Below are 20,685 nucleotides of genomic sequence, written 5' to 3' on the forward strand. Positions count from 1 at the left end.
TAAATACTTAAAGGGAAGGTGCCAGGTAGATGGTAACAGTCTTTTTCCAGTGGTGGACAGTGACAGGACAAGAGGTAACGGGCACAAACTTGAACACAGGAAGTTCCATATAAACATGAGGAACTTCTTTCCTGTGAGGGTGGCAGAGCACTGGCACAGGCTGCCCAGAGAGGTGGTAGAGTCTCCCACCCTGGAGACATTCAAGACCCAGCTGGATGCATTCCTGTGCAACGTGCTGTAGGTGACCCTGCTCTGGCAGGGGGGTTGGACTAGATGATCTCCAGAGGTCTCTTCCAACCCTGACCATTCTGGGATACTGTAAACTACAAAACTGACATTTAAATGTACATTTAAAAGATGATGAGGTGAAAGGCATTTTAGTTGAATATAGCTAGCACCACTGACTTAAGTGTATTGTTCGCTGTGTAGTAATCCCTTCCAGCATATAAATCTCCAGGTACTTGAGGTGTTGACAGTAGGAAAGCTTTGCCTATAAGGTTTTTTTCCTGCACTTCTGAACTCCACACTGACAGGAAATCTCTGCCTCTGGCATGCTTCCAGCTTCATAACCATAATCCCACGTGAGTTCGGTTCCAGCTTTCACATGCCTAAGAAATAAAACACTTGGTCAATTTGTTTGAATGAAGTGAAACAGTACTGTGCTTACAATTTGTTGCCAACGATTCACATGCAAACCCCAAAATTGTAGCAGGCAGGGAGCATCACACAGGCAGCTTGTTGCAAGAGAACCAAGAGATATAAGGCATCTCTGGCGCGTACACGCTGCTTTGCCTACCAGAACTATGGAGAGTGCAAATACGCACACCTAGGAGAAAAGAATTTATCAAGCAGTGTGATAGGGTCAGAGTCTAAACAACTTGCTCTAACTTTGAGGCAAATTCTGGGAAACAAAAATCACACCAAAAAAAAAGTAAAAAACACATAAGTGAATACATCTAAATAAGAACACAGTTTTGTTATTTTTACTATGTATAGTGCATCACTGAGGTTTGAACAGATCTCTAGATGCACTGATGATGAAGACTATGAATCATCTTTGGTCTGACAAGCTACATTTTAATGCAATTGCACTATCTATGTGCTCAAAGCCCAAGACCGAGAATTAAACACATGCTCCTCATGAACTAGCCGCTCTGACAGTACACAAAAGAGAAGAAATTTCTAAGGTAGGAAATCCATTACCCCAAATGAATGCCAAATTAGATACCTGAGACTAAGATGCTGAGGGACAACTCAGGGAAAATACAATAAAATATGAGTATTACAAAGAAGAGAACAATTCTCTGATATTTCTCACTGGATACAACATAAGAGACATCCAGTGAATTACCAGGCAGCAGGCTGAGAACAAACCAAATGAGGACTTTTCAAACAGCACATACTTGCAACCTGGGACTTACTGCCTTAGGATGTTCTGGAGGCCAAAAATATAAGACAAATAAAAAAGTGACTGGGCGAGTTCACGGAAGCTACACAATTAAGCTCGATGATCCAGATGCAGTCCTCAATGTAGAAAAATTGTTAAAGGGTGATTGCCAGAAAGCAAGAGGGCCAGCCAGGGTAACGTTCCTTCAACAATCTTCTTCCCTAAGTGTCTTCTGCTGACCACTATTACCTCCTACACTGTCTTCAGTCCCCACTACACACTTCTTTACTGACTACCTAAGCAAGAAAGACTCTATCTAAACCAAAATCCTTTTTTCTGACATATTTCAAAACATTGTCTTCACAGTTCTTGGAAGCCCTCCTCACAGCGCAATCCACAGCACTTGTGTCAGTGGGGACCAGAGCTGCAAGGCTCCACAGAAGATCAGCGCTTCCTGGAGTTGGTTTGTCTGGAACGAATCCTTTCTTCTCTATTGTAAGCTCTCAGCCAGTACTCCCACTGTCACATGTATCAGCTAGCTTCATTCATACAATTAATCTTTTCCCTGCTGACACCTTCTTGTGTCTCACTGGCACCAGCTCTCTGTACCTCCTTTTCTGTCATCCACTAAGGGAAGACCCACATCTTTTGCTTTCAGAGAAAGTTTTCACCCCTGAGTATCCTAGCACCACCTCACCAGGATATGTTGGGATACACTAAGTCCTTGGTAGCTGTGAGGAGAAGGCCTGGAGCCAGCTTGTTTTGCCCACAAAGTGCCTCAGTCTTAAGACCCTGCAGGCTCCAACCTTGCCCTATGGGACTCAGATCTGCTGGCCGTTCCTTGAGAGACAACACTGGGATCACTGATTCTTGGCTTTCAAAATGACCATGCTGAATTAAACCTATTTTTACACTGAAGATTATCACTGAAATGGATGCATCAAAATTAAGCTTCCCCGCTTTACATTTCAGTGCAAAACTAAGAAAAACTCATTAGTGACAATCAATAGCTGTATTTCCTCAGTCTTTAGTGCACAATAAGAAGTCACCAATAAGAAGGTAATTTTATGGGTTTGTGATCTAAGCATCTGGCCCCTCTTACCATAATTATTTCCTAATAAGTAAGCACTGCTTTTTCCCCTAGTGCCTTAAATGAACAGCATTAGACTTCAAAAAAGTCACCTGTTTGTGAAGAATGCCACCCATGGGAAACTTCTGTTGTGAGTCTCTACAAACACGCTCTGTGCAAAGAGATTTGGGCAGCAGCTGTGCTGTAGAACAGAATATTTGAATTAGAAACAGTGAAACACCTCATCATTGGCTGAAGAACCTATTTTGTGTCAGATATCTGTCACTGGTAAAGGTAGTTTCTTCCTTCCCTTCCCCAGCCCACACAGAATGTCTATTACTGAATTCCTTTGCCACTTATTTCTGCAGTAACTATATCTCTTTAAAGTATTATTTCCATCATATGATGAAAGTACTTTTGCCTAGGAAAACCGAGGTCTTTTATCAAGCTGTGCTCCAGAAATCTATGGTGAGAATTCATCTTTGATTCAGGATGCACCACAAATAATCAACATGGGACAGATGTATCTCGCTGTCAGCCAGAGAAGCAGTGCTAGGGAGCGAGCAGTAGATTAAATGATTGCATATGTTGGCAAAGAGCTATGAGATGTGAAAGGTTATTCAGATGCACATAGGAACATGTGTATGGTCATGGATGCAGAAGAAAAGATTAGTAGTACAGCTTGCTGAAACCTAACACCATATTACCTCTGCAATGAAGAACAGCTTAAACATGCATGGATTTTGCTGTTAAGACACATATTCGTGCCAATGAAGAGAACTAAGTTACTTGCAGAGTACTTGCGGATGTGTCTATGAAACACTCTCCTTAGCTGGAGGTACTCGGTAATTCACTACTATTTCTTGGCAAGTCAAAATTGAGAGACTTATTTAGCAGATACATACACAGTATGATAGACCACTTTCTGAATCTATGATTGAACAGTAGAGAAATTTCCTACAATATTACAACCCTTATTCTAAATCAGCACAAGCTAGAATTTACAGTGGTTGGGGAACAAAAAATGAAGCTGGGAGAAGGCTTGTGGTTCAACAAAACATGCTATTTGCTTTCTGGACCCCCACAAAAGGCTGTTCAAAAATTCAGGAGAAAGTCATCACTCATTACTGGGGAATATTTCACTCAGGAAACTAGCGGTGCCAAAAACTACAGCTAGTATGGAGGCACTAACAGCCGGTGTGACCCAACCTGCTGTTCTGTCACTTCAGAGCGCAGGGAGCACCACAGAGCCTGCCTTGTCATGCACCTATCACATATATGGTTTATGTGCAAGAGCTTTCTAGTTTATGCAAACACATCATTATTTATTTAAGCTAAGACAACTAAGAGAACACTTGCAACTTTTTACTTACGTTAAGAAAACGACCCACATTTCCTTCTTTGGTGGCATCCAGTACATAAGTATTTTCTTCATTAGCATTCTTCAGAAGCATCCTGTCACCATCAGCATCCTCACAAGATGTGCCTCGTTTTGACTTCCTGTGATTCTCCTCTTTGCAGTCAGCTTTTAGTGCTACATTTTTGGATGGTGTCACGACACACCTGTCATCCAGCACACCTGAGCTGCCACAATCAACACCTTGCAGAGACGGAGTCTTTCTTTTGCATTCTGCACTGTCCACATCAGCAGACTCAGTCTGTCCCACTTCCATCGGATGTTCTTCCTTCTGCTGCTGAGTGGATTCTGTCAATAGACACACAAGTTGTTTTCAATGCCAGTTAAACGCCAAAGCCTTTCCCTTGTTTAGCCCCGAACTCTTATTCACCCACCCTTCATTCTCCAAAATGTACACATCTTCCTTGTTATTTACAAGTGTATAACACAACTGCCCTTTTCCATGCCTCTCACCAGTCCTCCCACAAACGACTGTTTCCTGCTGCGGTGCCTAAAGCACTTGCTCAAGTCTCCTGTGAGTGACCTAGTCTCTCCCTTCTTCTAAAATCCCACTGAGAGAATCACAAACTGTAATTAAGACAGAAACAAGATGCACATGCAAATAGCATCAGTTTAACACTGGTTCTCCAGCCTGAGGTCCTCCCACCCCCACATTATATCCTGTTCCAGTTTTGTTGACTGGCACATGTATCAGGTGTGACACAATATGATTTGCAAGACCGACTTTCCCACAATTGCACTGTATTTGAGCAGCTGCTGTCAGGACTGTTCGATATATGCCAGGATCAACTTTGCAGGCAAAAGCTTGCCCCATACCAGTTAACGCACTGCATTATGCAAGGCAACAATAATTTCTGTACCACTGAGCTCTCTTAGAGACAGCCTATGCATTATGCGGGCAGCATCATTCTACTCTGGGAACAGGCATGCCCACATCCAAAGATCATGTTCTACATTCTAAGTCTATCACCTGATGGGGCAGAAGGGTACTAAGAGTGCAGTATTTATAGCTCTGCAAACCTACTTTCTTTTCTTTTCTTTGTTCCACTGGTTAGTTTTGTTTTGCTTGACTGATGAATCTGAGAACTATTATCTTCATCTGAGCTGGCACTGTGCACCAGTGTATCAATTTCCTTTAAACAGAATAAAAGATAATGAAAAGGCTGTGATGTATTGTTGCTGTATGCAACTCTGGGTCAACACAGGATAGCAAGTGGCTTTTAGGACTGTAGGGTTGAAGTTTCAAACCTACTGTAATGCATAGCCATGGCTGAGTTTCAAAAGTTCATACATTTCTGGCAATGCAACACTTATCCTAATTTCAAATTATCCTTCAGAATAACCTGGAAGGTTATTATCCTTATTTCAAATTATCCTTCAGAATAACCTGGAAGGAGCTTCCCACTCAACAAAACATTTAAGTGCATGCTTAAGTCCCAACAATTTCACCAGAATTTAAACACATATGTGCAAGTTGCTGAACCAAAGCCCAAACATGCTTTTTACATGGTTTCAATAAAATGAACAGAAGCGGCAAGATTTCTTCTCTCCCACCACAAAAAGGCCATTAGTTATGGGAACTCCAGAATAGACAGCACTGCCAAACGTTAGCATGAAAATCCTACATGCATTTCTTAAGTGCAATGAAACCAATGAAACCTACAAAGTAAGTTTACCCCAGTTTCCCTCTTCTGCAAGTATTTGCAGGCAACACTTCACACCCAGGTCAGATAAAATTTTCCCAACTGTGCTACTGCATGAGAAAACTGCATCCAACTCTTGAGATTTTCTTCTCTTCTCTCCCTGCTATGTCATTCTTTGGGGAGACATCACAAAAATATTATCACAATGGTCCCCTAACCCTGCAGATAGTTACAACAGGGGATGGAAGGGGAGAATGATTTCTTAAGACTCTCAAGGCTGGAGTGTAAGCGAAGGGTGGAGAAGGGAAGGCTGTGAGACTAGTTAGTGCTGGTCTCAGGGAACATCTTGAAGGACTGGTAACAGAGAAGAGATGGGATATAGCTTCCAGCATGCCAGCTCAGCTCACAGTGTGACACAATCTCATGAAGAAAGATCACTAGCACTATTTAAAATACAAGATGAAAAGGTCAAAATTAACATATACATATTCAGCACAGTGCAAAATTAATTTATTAAAGCCTCTTATTATTATTACCATTTTCAGCTGGTCATTATGAAAAACAGCTATTCTGGTTCTAGGACTTTTCGCCGTTGCAATACTTAAATTCTTTGGATGAACTCTGTACAGAAAGGTCAAAAGGAAATTTTAAAACACAAAGAGACCCAGAAATGACTCTCGCAACACACATTTCTCTAACAGTCTCTAGTTCATAAAGAGCAGACTACACCAGAACCTGCAGTCTGGCCTCAACCCAGGCTCTGTGACTATTTTGCCTTTAAGAATTGAGGACCTAGGTTAGGTTCTCAACAGTATTTGGAAAAAAAACAGTTGTTCATACTTTTTTTTTTGAGAGATCAGCATCCTTTCCCAGTTCTCCTGCTGAGAAGCAAATTCTCTGCTGTTTTACTATTATTATATCAGATCATTTCAAAATAGAGTACCTACAGAGTTTTGCCTTTTTTCTGCTACCACTTTCAAAAGTTTTGACAGTGTAGCTTTCAAACAAGAAAAGATGTTGCAGGGACAAAGGATAGACAGGGAGGACAGAGAGAGAGAGAGGGGGGGAGAAAGTCAATATACAGCAGATACAAAAAATACTCTCCCACAGAAGAACCTCACGCCTTCACATCAGGAGAAGATTGAGGAAGCATGGGAAGCAATATCTGGCATATACCTTTACAACATCAAAAACTGCATTCATTTGGATTATGTTCACTGTGCAGTAGAAAACACCAGTTTCAAAACTAATCTTAATATCTGTACATCTAGTAATAAGTAACGGCTCTTATTCAAGAAAACTTACAACCTTTATGTGTTTTCTTGCCACAAAACCCATCATGGTTTTACTGATAATGGCAACAAATGCTACGCTTTAAGGCTTTCTTAAGATTTAAACCCCTTTGTAAACTCAGAAAGTGCAGTAGCCACAAGAACATACGATATTATTACATGATTACATTGTTTGTCCTTATAAAGGCAATTTGTTGGGGTGAATGACACATCAGGCTTAGCACACTGATGTCCTCTCAGATCAGCTGGATTGTCATTTCTTAAGAGGCAGAATAACAAAGGTTTTTTGTCTGTCATATTTTTTTACACAGCCCATATATGAAACATTTTTATTCTCAGGAAAGGAAATTTATGGGATTTAAGGCAGAAGTACAGTAAATGCTACTTTAAATCTGTGATTCCCTGGAATTTTTAGTGAAAGCACATAGTAGAAGTAAAATCCAGTTGATTGCTGGTTGAATTATGTAATTTAGAAAATGAATAGTTCATCAGGTTTCCAAGATACTGAAATGCAAATGAGAATATATTGGCAGGTATTTTAAAGAGTTTCTATTTGCAATTTCATGGTTCTTCTCAAAGATCCACAATAATCTTTTACTACGAAATGAGCAAGAATTTGCAATCATTTATGAGCAGTAGAAAGAAAGTGTTTACAGAGCAGTGTGACAGAGCAAGGAAGAAAGTTTAAGAAAACAAGCTCCCAAGTTCCTTCTGAAAAGACTACAGCATGCTATTGGCAAAGCCACATGGTTATTTTGCAGCAATTTTATTTTATGAATCCTGATAGGCTATGAGATCCTGACAGTAAAATGAAAACAGGACCAGAACTTTTGTATAATTCACTGCAAAAGCGATGTGTTCTCAGACTCCTAGCAGGAAAGGTTACAAAGAACATGAGGTTCAAAGACTGGGAGCAAAGGACAGGACAGTTAGTGGTTAATTTGTTATCAAAACCTTCATTGTCATCAAGTATCTTTATCTCAAGTATCTTTTATTAATTCTTTCAAATTAGCGTAATGATTAATGCCTGTACAGCTCAAGTACACCCAGAAGATGAACTGGATTTCTGGAAAAGGCCAAGTGATACACTAGGTAAGTAAAATCAATATAGAGGAAAAATTCTGTCCCACTAGAAGAAATAATCAGGAACTAATAAAAAAGTTGGGAAAGAAAAAAGCCCTCACCCTCAGCTGAGGACATTAAGTTCTTCTCTAAGTTTTACAAAAGACTTTCTAGAATAGCAGAATATTAGTTTTGTTATGTTTATGTTTGTTTCAGTAAACTTACAGGGTTGATTTATTTTCATTATCCACAGCCTGAGGCAAAGATTCCCGCTTCTCAAGAATGTCATTTTTGCCAGCCTGCACTAGTTCAGTCACAGAGTCTAAACAATCAGTGTCAAATTTTCTTTTTTTGAAAAAAAAGCCATGGCCTCTGTCATTCACAGGACTCTTCTCTTTCAGTTTTTGACCAGCATCCCCCAATACTCGAGCTTCAGCTCTGCTCATTAATCTGCCTGGAAGAAAAAGAATATTTTTCTTTTAAATTGTTTGTTTGCCAAGATGGGTCACACTCACTACTGCAGCTCAAACTTACATTAAAAAAATACAAGAACATTATTTGGGAAAGCAAAATATGAATGCACGTACACTGAAGGAAAACTAGCCCTGGCACAAGATGCACACGTCTGCAATGGAAAAATCAACAGTCTGAGATAGTCTTCGCTCCAGAATGCTTTGATTGTTTGTCTGGCACCATTGTATTGCAGAGTTCTTCAAGGTTCTTCTGTTTGATCATCTTGCAAGTTAAGATTATATTGACTCACTTCTCTTCCAACCCCACATTTCCCTGTTTGATTCTCAAAAAAATTCCAGGGCACAGGTCACAAGAGAGGGAGAATTATGCTATACATCTTCCACAGGTCACCTTCTGTTACCTGAGTAAGTACAAACAAATGTCCCCTTGTCGATATCATCTAGGCAGCGGACACCCCAGCCTTTCTTCTCCGTGTTGAACACTTGCAACCTGACTTGAATGCCATGCTGTACAACTCTGTTTTGACACATCATCTTATCACACCTGCACAACACACTGCACTCATAAATTCTGTCAAGAGGAAGCAAAACAAAACACAATATAAAAGAATGCATTGCCAAAACAAAGTTGCTATTATTAATTTCCCTCCTGAACATTAATAAGGCAGTTGACTGAAAAGATAAAGACTGGCTAAAATTGATTGTGCAGCAGTGCTCTGATGCTCATGACTTTCTCGATTGCCAATTCATGAATTTTAAGAGTCTGTCAGCCAGATTTTGATATAAGTAGACATGAAAAATAAATGTTACCTTTTTATTTTATTGGAGTAAACCACACAGAAGCAGAAATCCCTATGAAGCACCTGATTCTATGCTGGAACAGATATTAGCAAAGACAACCTGTCTGCCTGGATGGCAGTGTAGCTGTCATGAGTTTTAGGATTTAACAAAATATTTCTAAAAGAATTCACAATTGTGCTTTTTTTGCATTTGTTTCTGGGTTCACTGGCAGCTTTAATTTTGCATGCCAACCATAAACTAACATCACACAGTACAAAGGACTGAAAGGGCCCCCTTAAGCCTGTGAGTTCAGCCCTCGGCTATTGCAGAAAGCTACCTTACACAACTCCTCTCCTAAACATCTGAGGTTACTGGCACCTTCCCCAGGCTACCTATTAATCCACAGGAGCTGAACAAGAGAAAAGGTGAACACTTGCAGCACTGGGATGGCTTTGGATACTCTTGGAAGAGTCACACATAACTAAGTCTGGCAACAGCAGCTGGCTGATATTTCCTTAAGACTCTGGTCCTACAGAGCAAATGGGTGCACAAGATACAGGGCAAAACCCAAGGGTGGCTACTGCTTCCCACTTCTTTGGTTGATATACGCTGTGATAGTCTTGTAACAGACCTCCTTCCTTTGTGGCAGGTTTCCTTCCCCTCTCCCTTCCCCCCTTGACATGCCTAAACGAACCAGCACATGGGCTAGATATGGCTTGAGCTCTTGAACCAGTTAACACTATGTTTGTTACTCTTTACACTCTTCTGGGATCTTGAACTAGGCTATGAAAATTGTAGTATTGGCAGTACAAAAGTGTTTCTTCCCCTCCTATTACTCAAGTCACATCCTGATCTGTCAGTAAAATTGAGACAAAAATGGAAGGTTTCAGTAATCCAGAAACAGCAGTTATTTTAGTCCTGTAGTACTTACAACTACAGGAGTAAAATAAGAGTATATAAACAAATTAACAGTTAGTAGTTCTGTCTTTCTTACCCACTAGGAACAGGTCCCTCCAGTCTTTTGTAACTGTATCCATGGCATGTTTTACTACTTGGAGACAGAGAAATTTTACTACAGCCTCTCGCAGTTAGCTGTAGGCATGCGCATTTTGACCTAGAAGATAACAGTGAAACATCTCAGAATGTATTTGGGTAGCATAAATCCAACATAAATCTAGATGATTTAAAATGTACTTGACTATGCACACACAGTTTTATACACACCTGTATTCCTCCCACCCTCACTTTTACTCCATAAGGCCATTTCAGGCACCCTACCCTTCTCCTTTTCTCTTGCCTGGTTACGCGTGCTTTACAATAATCAAGTTCTCTCCACCCCAACCCCATTCTTCCACCAAGCTCTGTAAAAGGCACACACCAACAGCTCAAGTAGGTCAGAAATTTATTATAAACAGGACACTCCCAAATAGTTTGAATGAAGGAATTAAAATCACCTGTTCTGGCACAGCATCTCAGTCTGTTAGCCACTACTTCACTATCGTTGTCCCACGCTAGCCCCCAGGAAGTGAAGAATTTCACACTACAGAGTAGAGAACTCAAGCAATAATGCTGGCCTTTACCATCTTATGTTATGACAACTCCAAAGACCCACAGTGTTTGTGAAAACAGCAGTGGACCAAATCCTGAACCCCAAAACCACACATCAAAAGCATCTCAACTGTTGGGGGAGTTCAGTGCAAAGCAGCAGCACGCTATGTGCTTGCTGTTCCCCACCACTCAGCTGAAAATAAGTAACTTTAATTACTGAAGCTTCATTATACTAGGCTGTGATTTCAAGGTTTTGTTGGGTCATGGGCAATTATACTGCATACAAGCACATGCGACTGCTCCAGCTATCAATAATACAAAATGGATTCAACATCAAATAACACCTGTAGGCAGAGATCAGGTCAGAGACAAACATCCTTCAAGAAAGTGGACAAAATTATCACCAAACTCACATATGTCAACTGGCGGTCAACAGAGTAACATGTAGCCAGAGCTACTGGACTTTAGAAAAAGACAGCAATGAGCAACACCATTTGAACTGCTCAGAACATAAAACTGTCCTGTGACTGCAGGGTTTCATCGTTTCTGTTTAGACAAGGGGAAGGATGGGATGTAGAGGTTGTGTTTCCTCCTCTGCCCTCAGTAACCTTCTAAGTTCCAAATGATGTGATCTCTCCAGGCTGTCCTATCCCATCTCTAGGATACCATCCTACAGCAGGAGCTGCAGCAGAAGTTGTCATGCAGGATCCTTCCCTGCCTGCCAGGAAAACAAGCCTTCCTGGCACAAGACTCTCCCTTCCCCACTCCTTTTCCAAAGCCGAGAGATGTGCCTGCCAGCTTCACCTGGAGGAGCACTGCCAATTTGGGAAGAAAGGGAAAGGAACGCGATAATGCACCTGTTGATTGCTTCCTTCCCTACAACAGAGGCTGGACGGGTAGGAGCACCCAAGTTCTGGAGAAGATAAAGACACAGTGGTGTCAGTCAGCACAAAGCATGGCACAAGACAACTTCCACAGATATTCCAGCAGCGTTGGTCCTTCGTTATTTGGCACTGTTTGGTACTGCAAGCCTTCACACTTACACCACCACCCTACTATTGAGGTATCATGCATCACTTGTCTGGGATTAGATTTTTCTACCTACCTATCAATGCAGCCATCTGTACAGTCACATGAATCAACAAACGTGCTGGAGAAATTGTTGAGATAATAGCCACGCGGCCATGATGCCCTCCGGTATTTGAAATAAGGTAATCTTGCGCGGTCAAGATCATTACAGAAGGAAATGGGAACAGACTCGGCTCCATTGCTAATATCAAAATCAAATACAAGGGGTTCGGGATTTACGGTGTTCCTGCCCAACAGTACATATGTGTTGAAAGAGAAGTGATCAACAAATAAGAAATTGCATTCTGTTTCAAACAAATAATTTTGCACATCTTGAAAGCTTCTCAAACTTCGACCACAAGGAGCTTTATAGTTCACATCCAGTGATTTCGAAAGGCAGTCTGCTTTTGCATGGCGTCTTTCAAAGTGAAACAGGATTGGTATCTTAAGAGGATTTTCACCCTTGAAGGAGTCTGCTGCTCTGTTGGCAAGACAAGCACTAGAGCACTTGTGGTTCTGATACTGCAGGTTTAAAGGTAATTCTTGAATTTTACGAGATGCTTCTTTAATCCCTGAACCTGTTTTTTCCATTTCCTCCTTTTTGCTATTTGGAACAAAAGAAAAAAAAAAAAGGGAAAAGAGCAGCATCTTAGACAACCAGTAAAACACTCAGGTTTTTTTAGTGGTTCAATATTATTAGTAAAGGAAACTAAAAACCCATTGCTAGAAGGCCAGGAGTTTCACCGAATCACTGCTTGCATTGTGTTACTGTCCTAACATCATAGGAAGACATATTCAGTGGCATTAAAAAAACCCCAAAAAGGCAATGGCTCTTTCCCAGAAGGAACTTACATATTAAACACAGAAAGGACATTAAAAACAAAGAAGAAAGGAACAATATCCCCTATTTTCCAAATCAGTACCTGAGGCTAAATACAGACTAAGTCACGTGTCTGACAATCTGTACAGTTTGTGAAAGCCTGAGAACTCAACATAAAAATTGGTAAGTCCTAACCCTGATAATCCTGGTAATACTTATAGTTCTTTATTCGCAACCTAATTCTGCAACATTCTCACATGTCAAATCAGACAAGTCTACTCAAAACCTCAGGTTTTCCTTGTAGGTCAAGTTAAAAATATTTTTGCTCCGAAAACTGGCAGGATTCAAAACTGGGTTTAAAACATTAAATTTAGAAATACAAGGCAGAGATGAAAATCTCTCTCAAATGCACTAAAGGATATGTCAAATAAGGAACTGGAATAAACTATTAAATACACTGACCTGTGAGAAGCTTCTACAGACTCTGCAGTGTTGTCATCTGTAAGCAGGTGCTGCAATTTGGGCTTGGTTTCCTGTATGCCGTCTCCATCAAACACATCACTTACTGAAAAAAATTGAATGCAAGCAAAACCTTCAGCAATCCACATTTCAATTTATAATTGAACTTACTTTAGTTACTAAAGAGAAAATTGCCAAAATACATTGCTATGAACTGCAGCTAACAAAGAGCAGCTAACAAAGGGCAAGTGCCCTACTGCCTGCTTTTTATAACTTATACAAAAGTCATGTGTTTGCATATAGGCATGCAAGTAAGCGACTAGCTGACACACTCACACTTTCTGTCCTGTTCCTCCTCTCCCTCCCTCTCTCTCCTTCCCTTTCCCCAAAGGGGGGAAACTTAGGTGTACATTGACAAATTCGAGGCAGAAGTCCATCATGAAGATTCACCCCTTTTCACAGACCACCAGGTGATTTGTACATTAAAATCTTCCATGTAGCTTTCGAAGTGCATGGAGACAACATGCATATGACACACATACAGACCTCTCTTCTTTATTTGAGGTAAAAGGATGCCAGGGTATTACAACTAGCGGAGCCATGCACAAGATGACTCTGCTTGCAGCCAGCTTGGATTCATCAGGGCTTACTCGTTCAAACTCTCTTCACTTGGTACAAACCATACACACACACACACACACACAAACCACAGAAGTACAAACCCAGGTGAGAGTCCACAGTCCAATACCTGAGGAAACTACTAACTACATTTTTTCCCTTGCAATGCTAACAGGCTTCTCAGATCTATTTTATTGATTTCAACAAAGGCAAATAAGCTCCTGGTGAGTAAAACAAGACAAAGTAAATCCACATACTAAATAAATATGATTGAGATGCACATACCATTTGTCAAGAGATCACCTAAATTAGCTTCATTCACCAGTGTCCAAGCCTGCCAGTATTCTATACAAAAAACAAAACAAAACAGATATGAAGTGTAATTTAAGTAATGATAATAGGGACAATGATAATAGGGAAAACAAGGTGTAAGTCCTCCAGAGACACTTGTTTCCTCACTATGCTCATCTAGAGCATTGCAAGACTCATACTATTGGAAACATTTTGCACCACAGTCCTTAATAGACACATCTATGAATTACAGTAAAATAACAGCTCATATTAGTAGCTGTGAATCAGCACGCCTTTGGAAAGCTGCTGGAATGTTTGCAAACACACACAAACCAGTAGCCTCTAGTGGCAGTAATATACTTAAACACAATTTAGTCTAAGTTTCTCTCTTTGCTTTGTCATCAGACTCGTCATCGTATTGCTAAGAAGGGCTGGATCTTGGCAGACCAAATTAATTCTACTCCTAAATTGGTGGAAATGGTGTTCAGATAGTAAGAACACAAAGAAGAGACCAGTTCTGTCTCAACCTCTTACCCCATGCCATAAATATTACAAGGCAGCAGACAAATGTCAGGAAAATCCATGTTAATATCTTAGTTTGAAATCTTTACAGAACAAAGCGTACAAAAATTTAAGTTTAACTATGTCACAGATTCATTGTGTCATCTGGGTATTCAACTTCAACTTTGATTTATGCACTGCTGTAATATTTTGTCATAAAAATCAAGGTAAGGGAGCTCAAGTACACAAAAGTGCTACCAATTTAGAGCAAACATTACAATGCAGAGTGTGTTGCTATACTGGTTTAAAAGTGTCTTACACTACTGTACATTTTCTTGCACAAAAAAAGTGATAAGATCCATAGATTAGATTTACATGGGTGACTTAATAAAAAAAAAAATCATTTTTACGAATTAAATAAACTAGTAAAAAGAAACCTGTGTACTGCTCCAATCTTATCAAATTTCTGATTTTGATGCAGATAAAGGAAACTTATTTCCCTGAAAATCAGGAACAATCTTAAATGTATTGCTGTCACATTTTTCTACTGATGTTTCAAGTTATAATGCTGTCTCTGATATGAACTAATACATATATGATTATAATCCCACCCCAAAACCATTCAGTTCACTGAGATCAGCTTGAAAGGCTAAACCTTCTGATGGTAAACAAAACACAAGGCACTGCAGATATGTCATTACTTCTCAAGAACAAACATTTCAATTCCTTGTGCTTAAGAGCCACACATTGTTTGAAAAAAGTATACAGGCAAAATGCACCTGAAATGATTAGCTGTTTTTAAAAAGCAGGTATATTTTTAAATATATCTGTACAACACGTATGAGGCCCTCGGCATGGGAGACCAGCCAAAGGACAACGAGGCTGACGGTCCAAGTACATCAGAGGAGTTGCCAGGACCAGAAAGGCCTACTCACCATATTAAGACTAACTCTACAAGGAAGAAAAGGTGGGTTATAGTTGTGGGTGACTCAGCTCTGAGGGGGACAGAGGATCCGATATGTAGGGCAGACCCCACTCTTAGGGAAGTCTTCTGCCTCCCTGGGGTACGGGCCAGGGACATCACAAAGAGATTCCCTAGCCTGGTGCGGCCCTTGGACTACTACCCGCTGCTTCTGTTCCATGTGGGGAGTGACGAAAGTGCAAATTGGAGTGTGAGGATGATTAAAAAAGACATCAGGGCCTTGGGACAGCTAGTACGTGAATCCGGAGCACAGGTTATTTTTTCTTCCCTACTTCCAGTTGGCGGCAATGACATTGAAAGAAACAGCCGAGCTCAGTCTGTTAATATGTGGCTCCATGGCTGGTGTCACTGCCACAATTTTGTTTTTTTTGACAATGGAATAGCCTATGTTTTTTTTGACAATGGAATAGCCATCTGCTGGCAGCAGATGGGGATTGTCTCACTCAAAGGGGGAGAAGGGTCTTTTTGCAGGAGTTAGTGGGGCTCATTGACAGGGCTTTAAACTAGACTTGACAGGGGAAGAGGGTATTATCAGGCTTGCCTGTGACAAGCCAAGGCATGATGCACCAAGGAAAGAGGTACGGGCTGCTAGCGAGGGCCTCCAGCCCTTTGCTCCAAGATGTGCTGGCTACACTGCAGCACATTTATGTAGTCTTATGTAGATGAGCCAGAAGCTCCGGGGGTAACAGCAGCCAATAGGGAGACACCGTTAACACACGGCAAAGGAATGCTGCCTGGAGAGCAGCACAAAGACGGCCGAAGTGCCTCTATGCAAATGCACGTAGCATGGGGAACAAACAGGAGGATCTAGAGACATGTGAACGCCTCCAAGGCTACAATCTTATTGGCATCACGGAAACGTGGTGGGATGACTCCTCCAGGGAGGACAGGCTGGGAGAGATGGGGCTGTTCAGCCTGGAGAAGAGTAGGGTCCAGGGAGACCTTATTGCGGCCTTCCAGGACCTAAAGGGGGCCTCCAGGAGAGCTGGGAAGGACTTTTTACAAGGACATGCAGTGATAGGACGAGGGGGATGGCTTTAAACTGGAAGAGGGTAGGTTTAGATTAAATATTAGGAGGAAATTTTTCACTTTAAGGGTGGTAAGGCACTGGAACAGGTTGCCCAGAGAAGTTGTTGAGGCCCCATCCCTGGAGGGGTTTTAGGCCAGGCTGGATGGGGCTTTGAGCAACCTGGGCTAGTGGGAGGGGTCCCTGCCCATGGCAGGGGGGTTGGAACTCAATGATCTTCAAGGTCCCTTCCAACCTAAACCATTCTGTGATTCTATGAAAAGTGCTTAAAAACGCCAACTACTAAGTAATTTAAATTCAGAGATATGAGTTGTGACAGAGAGCACACAGCCCTACATAAAACAGGCCACAGCTCCCCTGCAGTCCAGCTTAACCTTTACAACGATTTCAAACCTTGGTTTGTGGCAGTTCCATTCTTGATCTTTTGCTTCAGCAACAGCAGCACATTTTGCACCTGCTCAAATATGACGTCCACTCTTCTACCTCCCAATTGAGTCCAAAATGTCTTCAAATCACCTGAAATGTAAATTTCCATTTACGAGTCTGTACAGCTCCCAAGAAGTCTAAAAACACAGGTAGCTCCTAGTGGACTTTCCAAAGACTCCCACTCATTTGATTGGGAGGCACTTCTGAAAAACTAGTCAGGACAGCTGTGTTCTTTTGTAGGTTTAAACTTTCAGAAGTCTATTCCTAAACCTAATAATGAAAGTGAAACAGAAGTCAAGTGACAAACTGGAGTGGCTTCTGATGGTCTGTGATGTTCCTTCAAGTAACTTTTCACGCATGTCTACAAAGGGTGTTGTGAAAGCCTTCCTCCAAACACCAGCAAATTAGTCCCACTATAAATTAATCACCACTGAAACTCATAGAAGTGACACAGGAGAATATTTTCAACTGAATGAACCAAACATATTATTAAACAAAATACATTTGGAAATTTTTTTATAGCTATAACCTCCCTTAGCTACACAGGGGGACTATCCTGTCCCATCAATATTTTGCATATGTTTTCTAGGGAAAATGTTCAAGATACTTTCAGATAAAAGCAGTTTGATAAATTCTGTTCACCAAGTGTTATCAGTTGCAATAGTTAATACACCCCTTATATAATGCCTCCTTCCTCCATTAGAAATATTTATAAAGAACATTTTGTTTAAAGAAGTGTTTTTTAACCTACTGGCTCCGAGCTTCTCTTCTAAGTGTATGTACTTTTGAGATACTAAGCCCATTCATGAAAGATCCTGTTAAAACATTAGCAGTGCATCCTTGACAAGGACTCTGAAAAGGGAATATGGTTCAGTGTGTCGAAAGACAATGCCAGAAAAGAGAACAGGCTCTCTCTCATGGCTAATGTTTCTCTTCTTCAACGATCAAGCACAAAAGAATAAGTAAATCTGTTTTCCTACTCCATTTCTAGAGGTAGAGTCCACTGCCACCATACTAGGTTTACATTCCACTTTCAGACAGCAAATCTCAGTTGGCAAATGTGCTAGTGTGACACCTCCCCAGTGGTCATGAAATGCTGCATTCTTGTAAGGCTATTAAAAAGCATTTCCTTAATTTTTGACTTAGCAGAAAATTACTTCTGTTGTCCAAGACACCAGAAGGTAAGTAATGCCACGGCAGTACAGAGTCTATGGTTGCTCTCAAAAGCATCATGACAGCAGTGAAGAAAGTAACAATCTTTTGTCACTGCAACCCCAGATGATGTTACCAGCAGCTAAGACCATGATAGTTATCTTGTAAAACTTTATCTTGTAAAACATCTGATTACCTTCTAACTCTCAACATCATTTCATGGGCTTTTTATATTCACAGAAATTTAAAAAAAAAAAAAGAAGTGAAAAGGTCAAAGTCCTATTACAAAAAATGCCCACAACAGCTTCTGGAAACCTACGCTACTGCTCCAAGAGACTTCATCTGCCCTGTGCCATTCTCATCCTCCTTTTGATGTGCATGACAGTAATCACAAATTTTAAATACTGAGAAATAAATATATTTCATATCTGTGTTTAAAAATACACATTCAGAAATTCTAGTAAGAAGTTCCACCACTGCAGATTTAAAACTGCTGTCCTTATTTCTTATCTGTTTTCAGGTATTTCAATACATTTACTAAGTCTGGATAGCACTGGTGGATAGATTACTTCAGAAGATGGGTGACAGAACACAGTTTTTCATTTCTGCATCATCAGTGATAATCTTGTGTAGGCCAAAAGGAAATAAACCATACACTACTACATCTAGTGCTCAAACCACTCACTCACCTTGGAAATGCTTCCCCAACTCCCATGCTGGAGTGCCCTGAAACTCTAGCAGCAAAAACTTGGTTTTGCATGGCGAAGAAAAGATTGCATATGAAGTGCATAGTATCATTTTCATTTCAAAAAAGACAGATGTTCACATCACTAATCTCCCCTCCAGTGTTAATGCTGCTGTTGTCAATGCCAGCCAGGACAGGGAATGAACAGACACAGGATGCATCTACCTTGCCAGCATTTAAAATGATCTCACCAGCTGATGACTCAGGGTGTGGACTGGCATCTGGTGGCAATAGTTCTAAAACTGGCTAAGGCCACTACCTCTGCAGGGATTTTCTTTTCCCTCTATAGGATCCCTGTGGCGATATATCTCTTTTTTCAGCATTATGTAGGGGAACGATGTTAGAACAAGAAACAATCAACCAAGGCCAGAGCCACTCATGCCAGCTACCAGAAAAAATACTTGGGTGCGTATTTCCTATAAAGGACCTTTAGTGCTGCTGACTAACATCTTACACATACTCCACAGAAGGCAAAACTATGGTCTGCTGGTTATCATTCTCACACCGGAAGTGGTGCCAAATAGATTCTACTTTCCCCTTTCCCTCCATAAATCCAAATATTACCTTCCATCGTCTCCTCCCTGGAACTGGTAAGGTTCTCCACTTCAAAGCAGTCACACAGCGCTGCAAGAGGTGCAGAATGGACAAGTACGTAAGAGATCAGGTGAGAAATTAAAATGGTTGTAGCTACTTAGTTTTTCAAAATTTATACAAGTAAATACTACAGCAGGTATCAGTGGGAGCACTGTGTGAGAAAGTGTTATAGTGCAATAGTCATCCCACTTTCAGTTATCCCACATCTTGTCAAGACCTAGCTGAAGAACACGCAAATGAAACAAGCTGTGTGAGGAATTTTTTTTTTTTACATAGGTCACTTATTATCTTTCAAGTGTGAAGCTCTCATGAGATGACCAATACTTTCTAGGATATTCAGTTGAGCCTACATAATTCTCACTTCTATTAGCTCCCATTTTCATCTTTTTTTTTTTTTTAATTAATGCTGTCAGTACAGCAGTACTGCAAAGAAACTACTTTATTTAGGAAAAAATGAAGGCTTTTTTAGGTAAAGACATTACTGAGTTTGTTTCTCAACACATGCAAAGACAAAGCAAGGTATCTCCATTGTAACAACACTAAGGAGAAGTAAGGCAACATTCTTCGACCACATTGAAGATACTACATTTCTGAGTATCACCACTAACGACACAGAAAACATAAAAGATACCTTACCTATATATGTTAGCTACTTAATCTTTTCTATGCTACAACTGAAAAAAAAAAAAAAAAAGAAATCCATTCATTCTGGCACAGAAGTTTCATTTGGTTGACTGGAAAAAGAGGTTAAGTGAAGACTGTTGATTCCTAAAAAAGTTTCTCACAAGATCTGCCTAATGACTGCTCAAAACATGTTTTTGGCTTTGTTTGGTTTTTTAAGGCTTACTTTTTTTCTCTTCCATCTTCTAGGGTGGCTGCACAGAAGGCTGTTACACGCTTTGGGGATATCGCCAGCACCGAGCCCAGCTCAGGTAGGAGACCGGTGGGTTGATCTTGCTGATCCCCGACCGGGCAAGGGGCCCGCAGACAGCAGCCGGGACACCTGTCAGGCTGGGGGCCAACGGCTGACATGGGGTGACCCGGTCTGTGGTGAGGGACAACCTCTCCTGGGGGAAAAGACTCTGGTCAGGGGCCGCCCTGGGACACTCGTGGCCTCTCCCCAGCACCTTCCACTCTCCTCCGGCCAACGGCTCCTCAGCTCATGCGGGCATGAAGGAGAGACACGGATTAACGTCGCATGGCGCCGACCGAAAGACAGGCCGCCGCGCTGAGGCGCGGGGGTCACCCCAGACATTCCCCCCCTCCGTCCCTTCGGGGGTTTGAGGACCGCGGAGGAGGCCGGGCCGATACCCCACGCCGGATGACGGGCC

The 20,685-nt window shown here is 41.2% G+C and overlaps 1 protein-coding gene across 1 annotated transcript; it reads right to left on the reverse strand.

Annotated features, from left to right (window-relative positions):
• Positions 1–490: 490 nt before the first annotated feature.
• On the reverse strand, positions 491–20,217 carry SETDB2 (SET domain, bifurcated 2). The gene is made up of 14 exons (XM_009882374.1): positions 20,202–20,217; positions 19,325–19,384; positions 16,831–16,953; positions 13,922–13,981; positions 13,022–13,124; positions 11,777–12,343; positions 10,118–10,237; positions 8,745–8,914; positions 8,096–8,324; positions 6,053–6,137; positions 4,898–5,006; positions 3,830–4,161; positions 2,570–2,658; positions 491–608 (listed from the first exon to the last, which is right to left on the reverse strand). Exons 1-14 carry the CDS (start codon positions 20,215–20,217, stop codon positions 491–493), a joined length of 2,181 nt encoding a protein of 726 aa, XP_009880676.1.
• Positions 20,218–20,685: the final 468 nt, after the last annotated feature.

The sequence above is a fragment of the Charadrius vociferus genome, unplaced genomic scaffold, assembly GCF_000708025.1.
Source record: "Charadrius vociferus isolate BGI_N301 unplaced genomic scaffold, ASM70802v2 scaffold263, whole genome shotgun sequence".
Lineage (NCBI taxonomy): Eukaryota > Metazoa > Chordata > Aves > Charadriiformes > Charadriidae > Charadrius > Charadrius vociferus.

Excerpts from the sequence above, each read along its gene's own strand:
- SETDB2 (XM_009882374.1), bottom strand. Across the intron at positions 8,325-8,744 it reads ATTTGTTTGTACTTACTCAG|GCAGATTAATGAGCAGAGCT; the intron begins GTAACAGAAGGT and ends TTTTTCTTCCAG. Across the intron at positions 609-2,569 it reads GTGGCATTCTTCACAAACAG|GCATGTGAAAGCTGGAACCG; the intron begins GTGACTTTTTTG and ends TTTATTTCTTAG.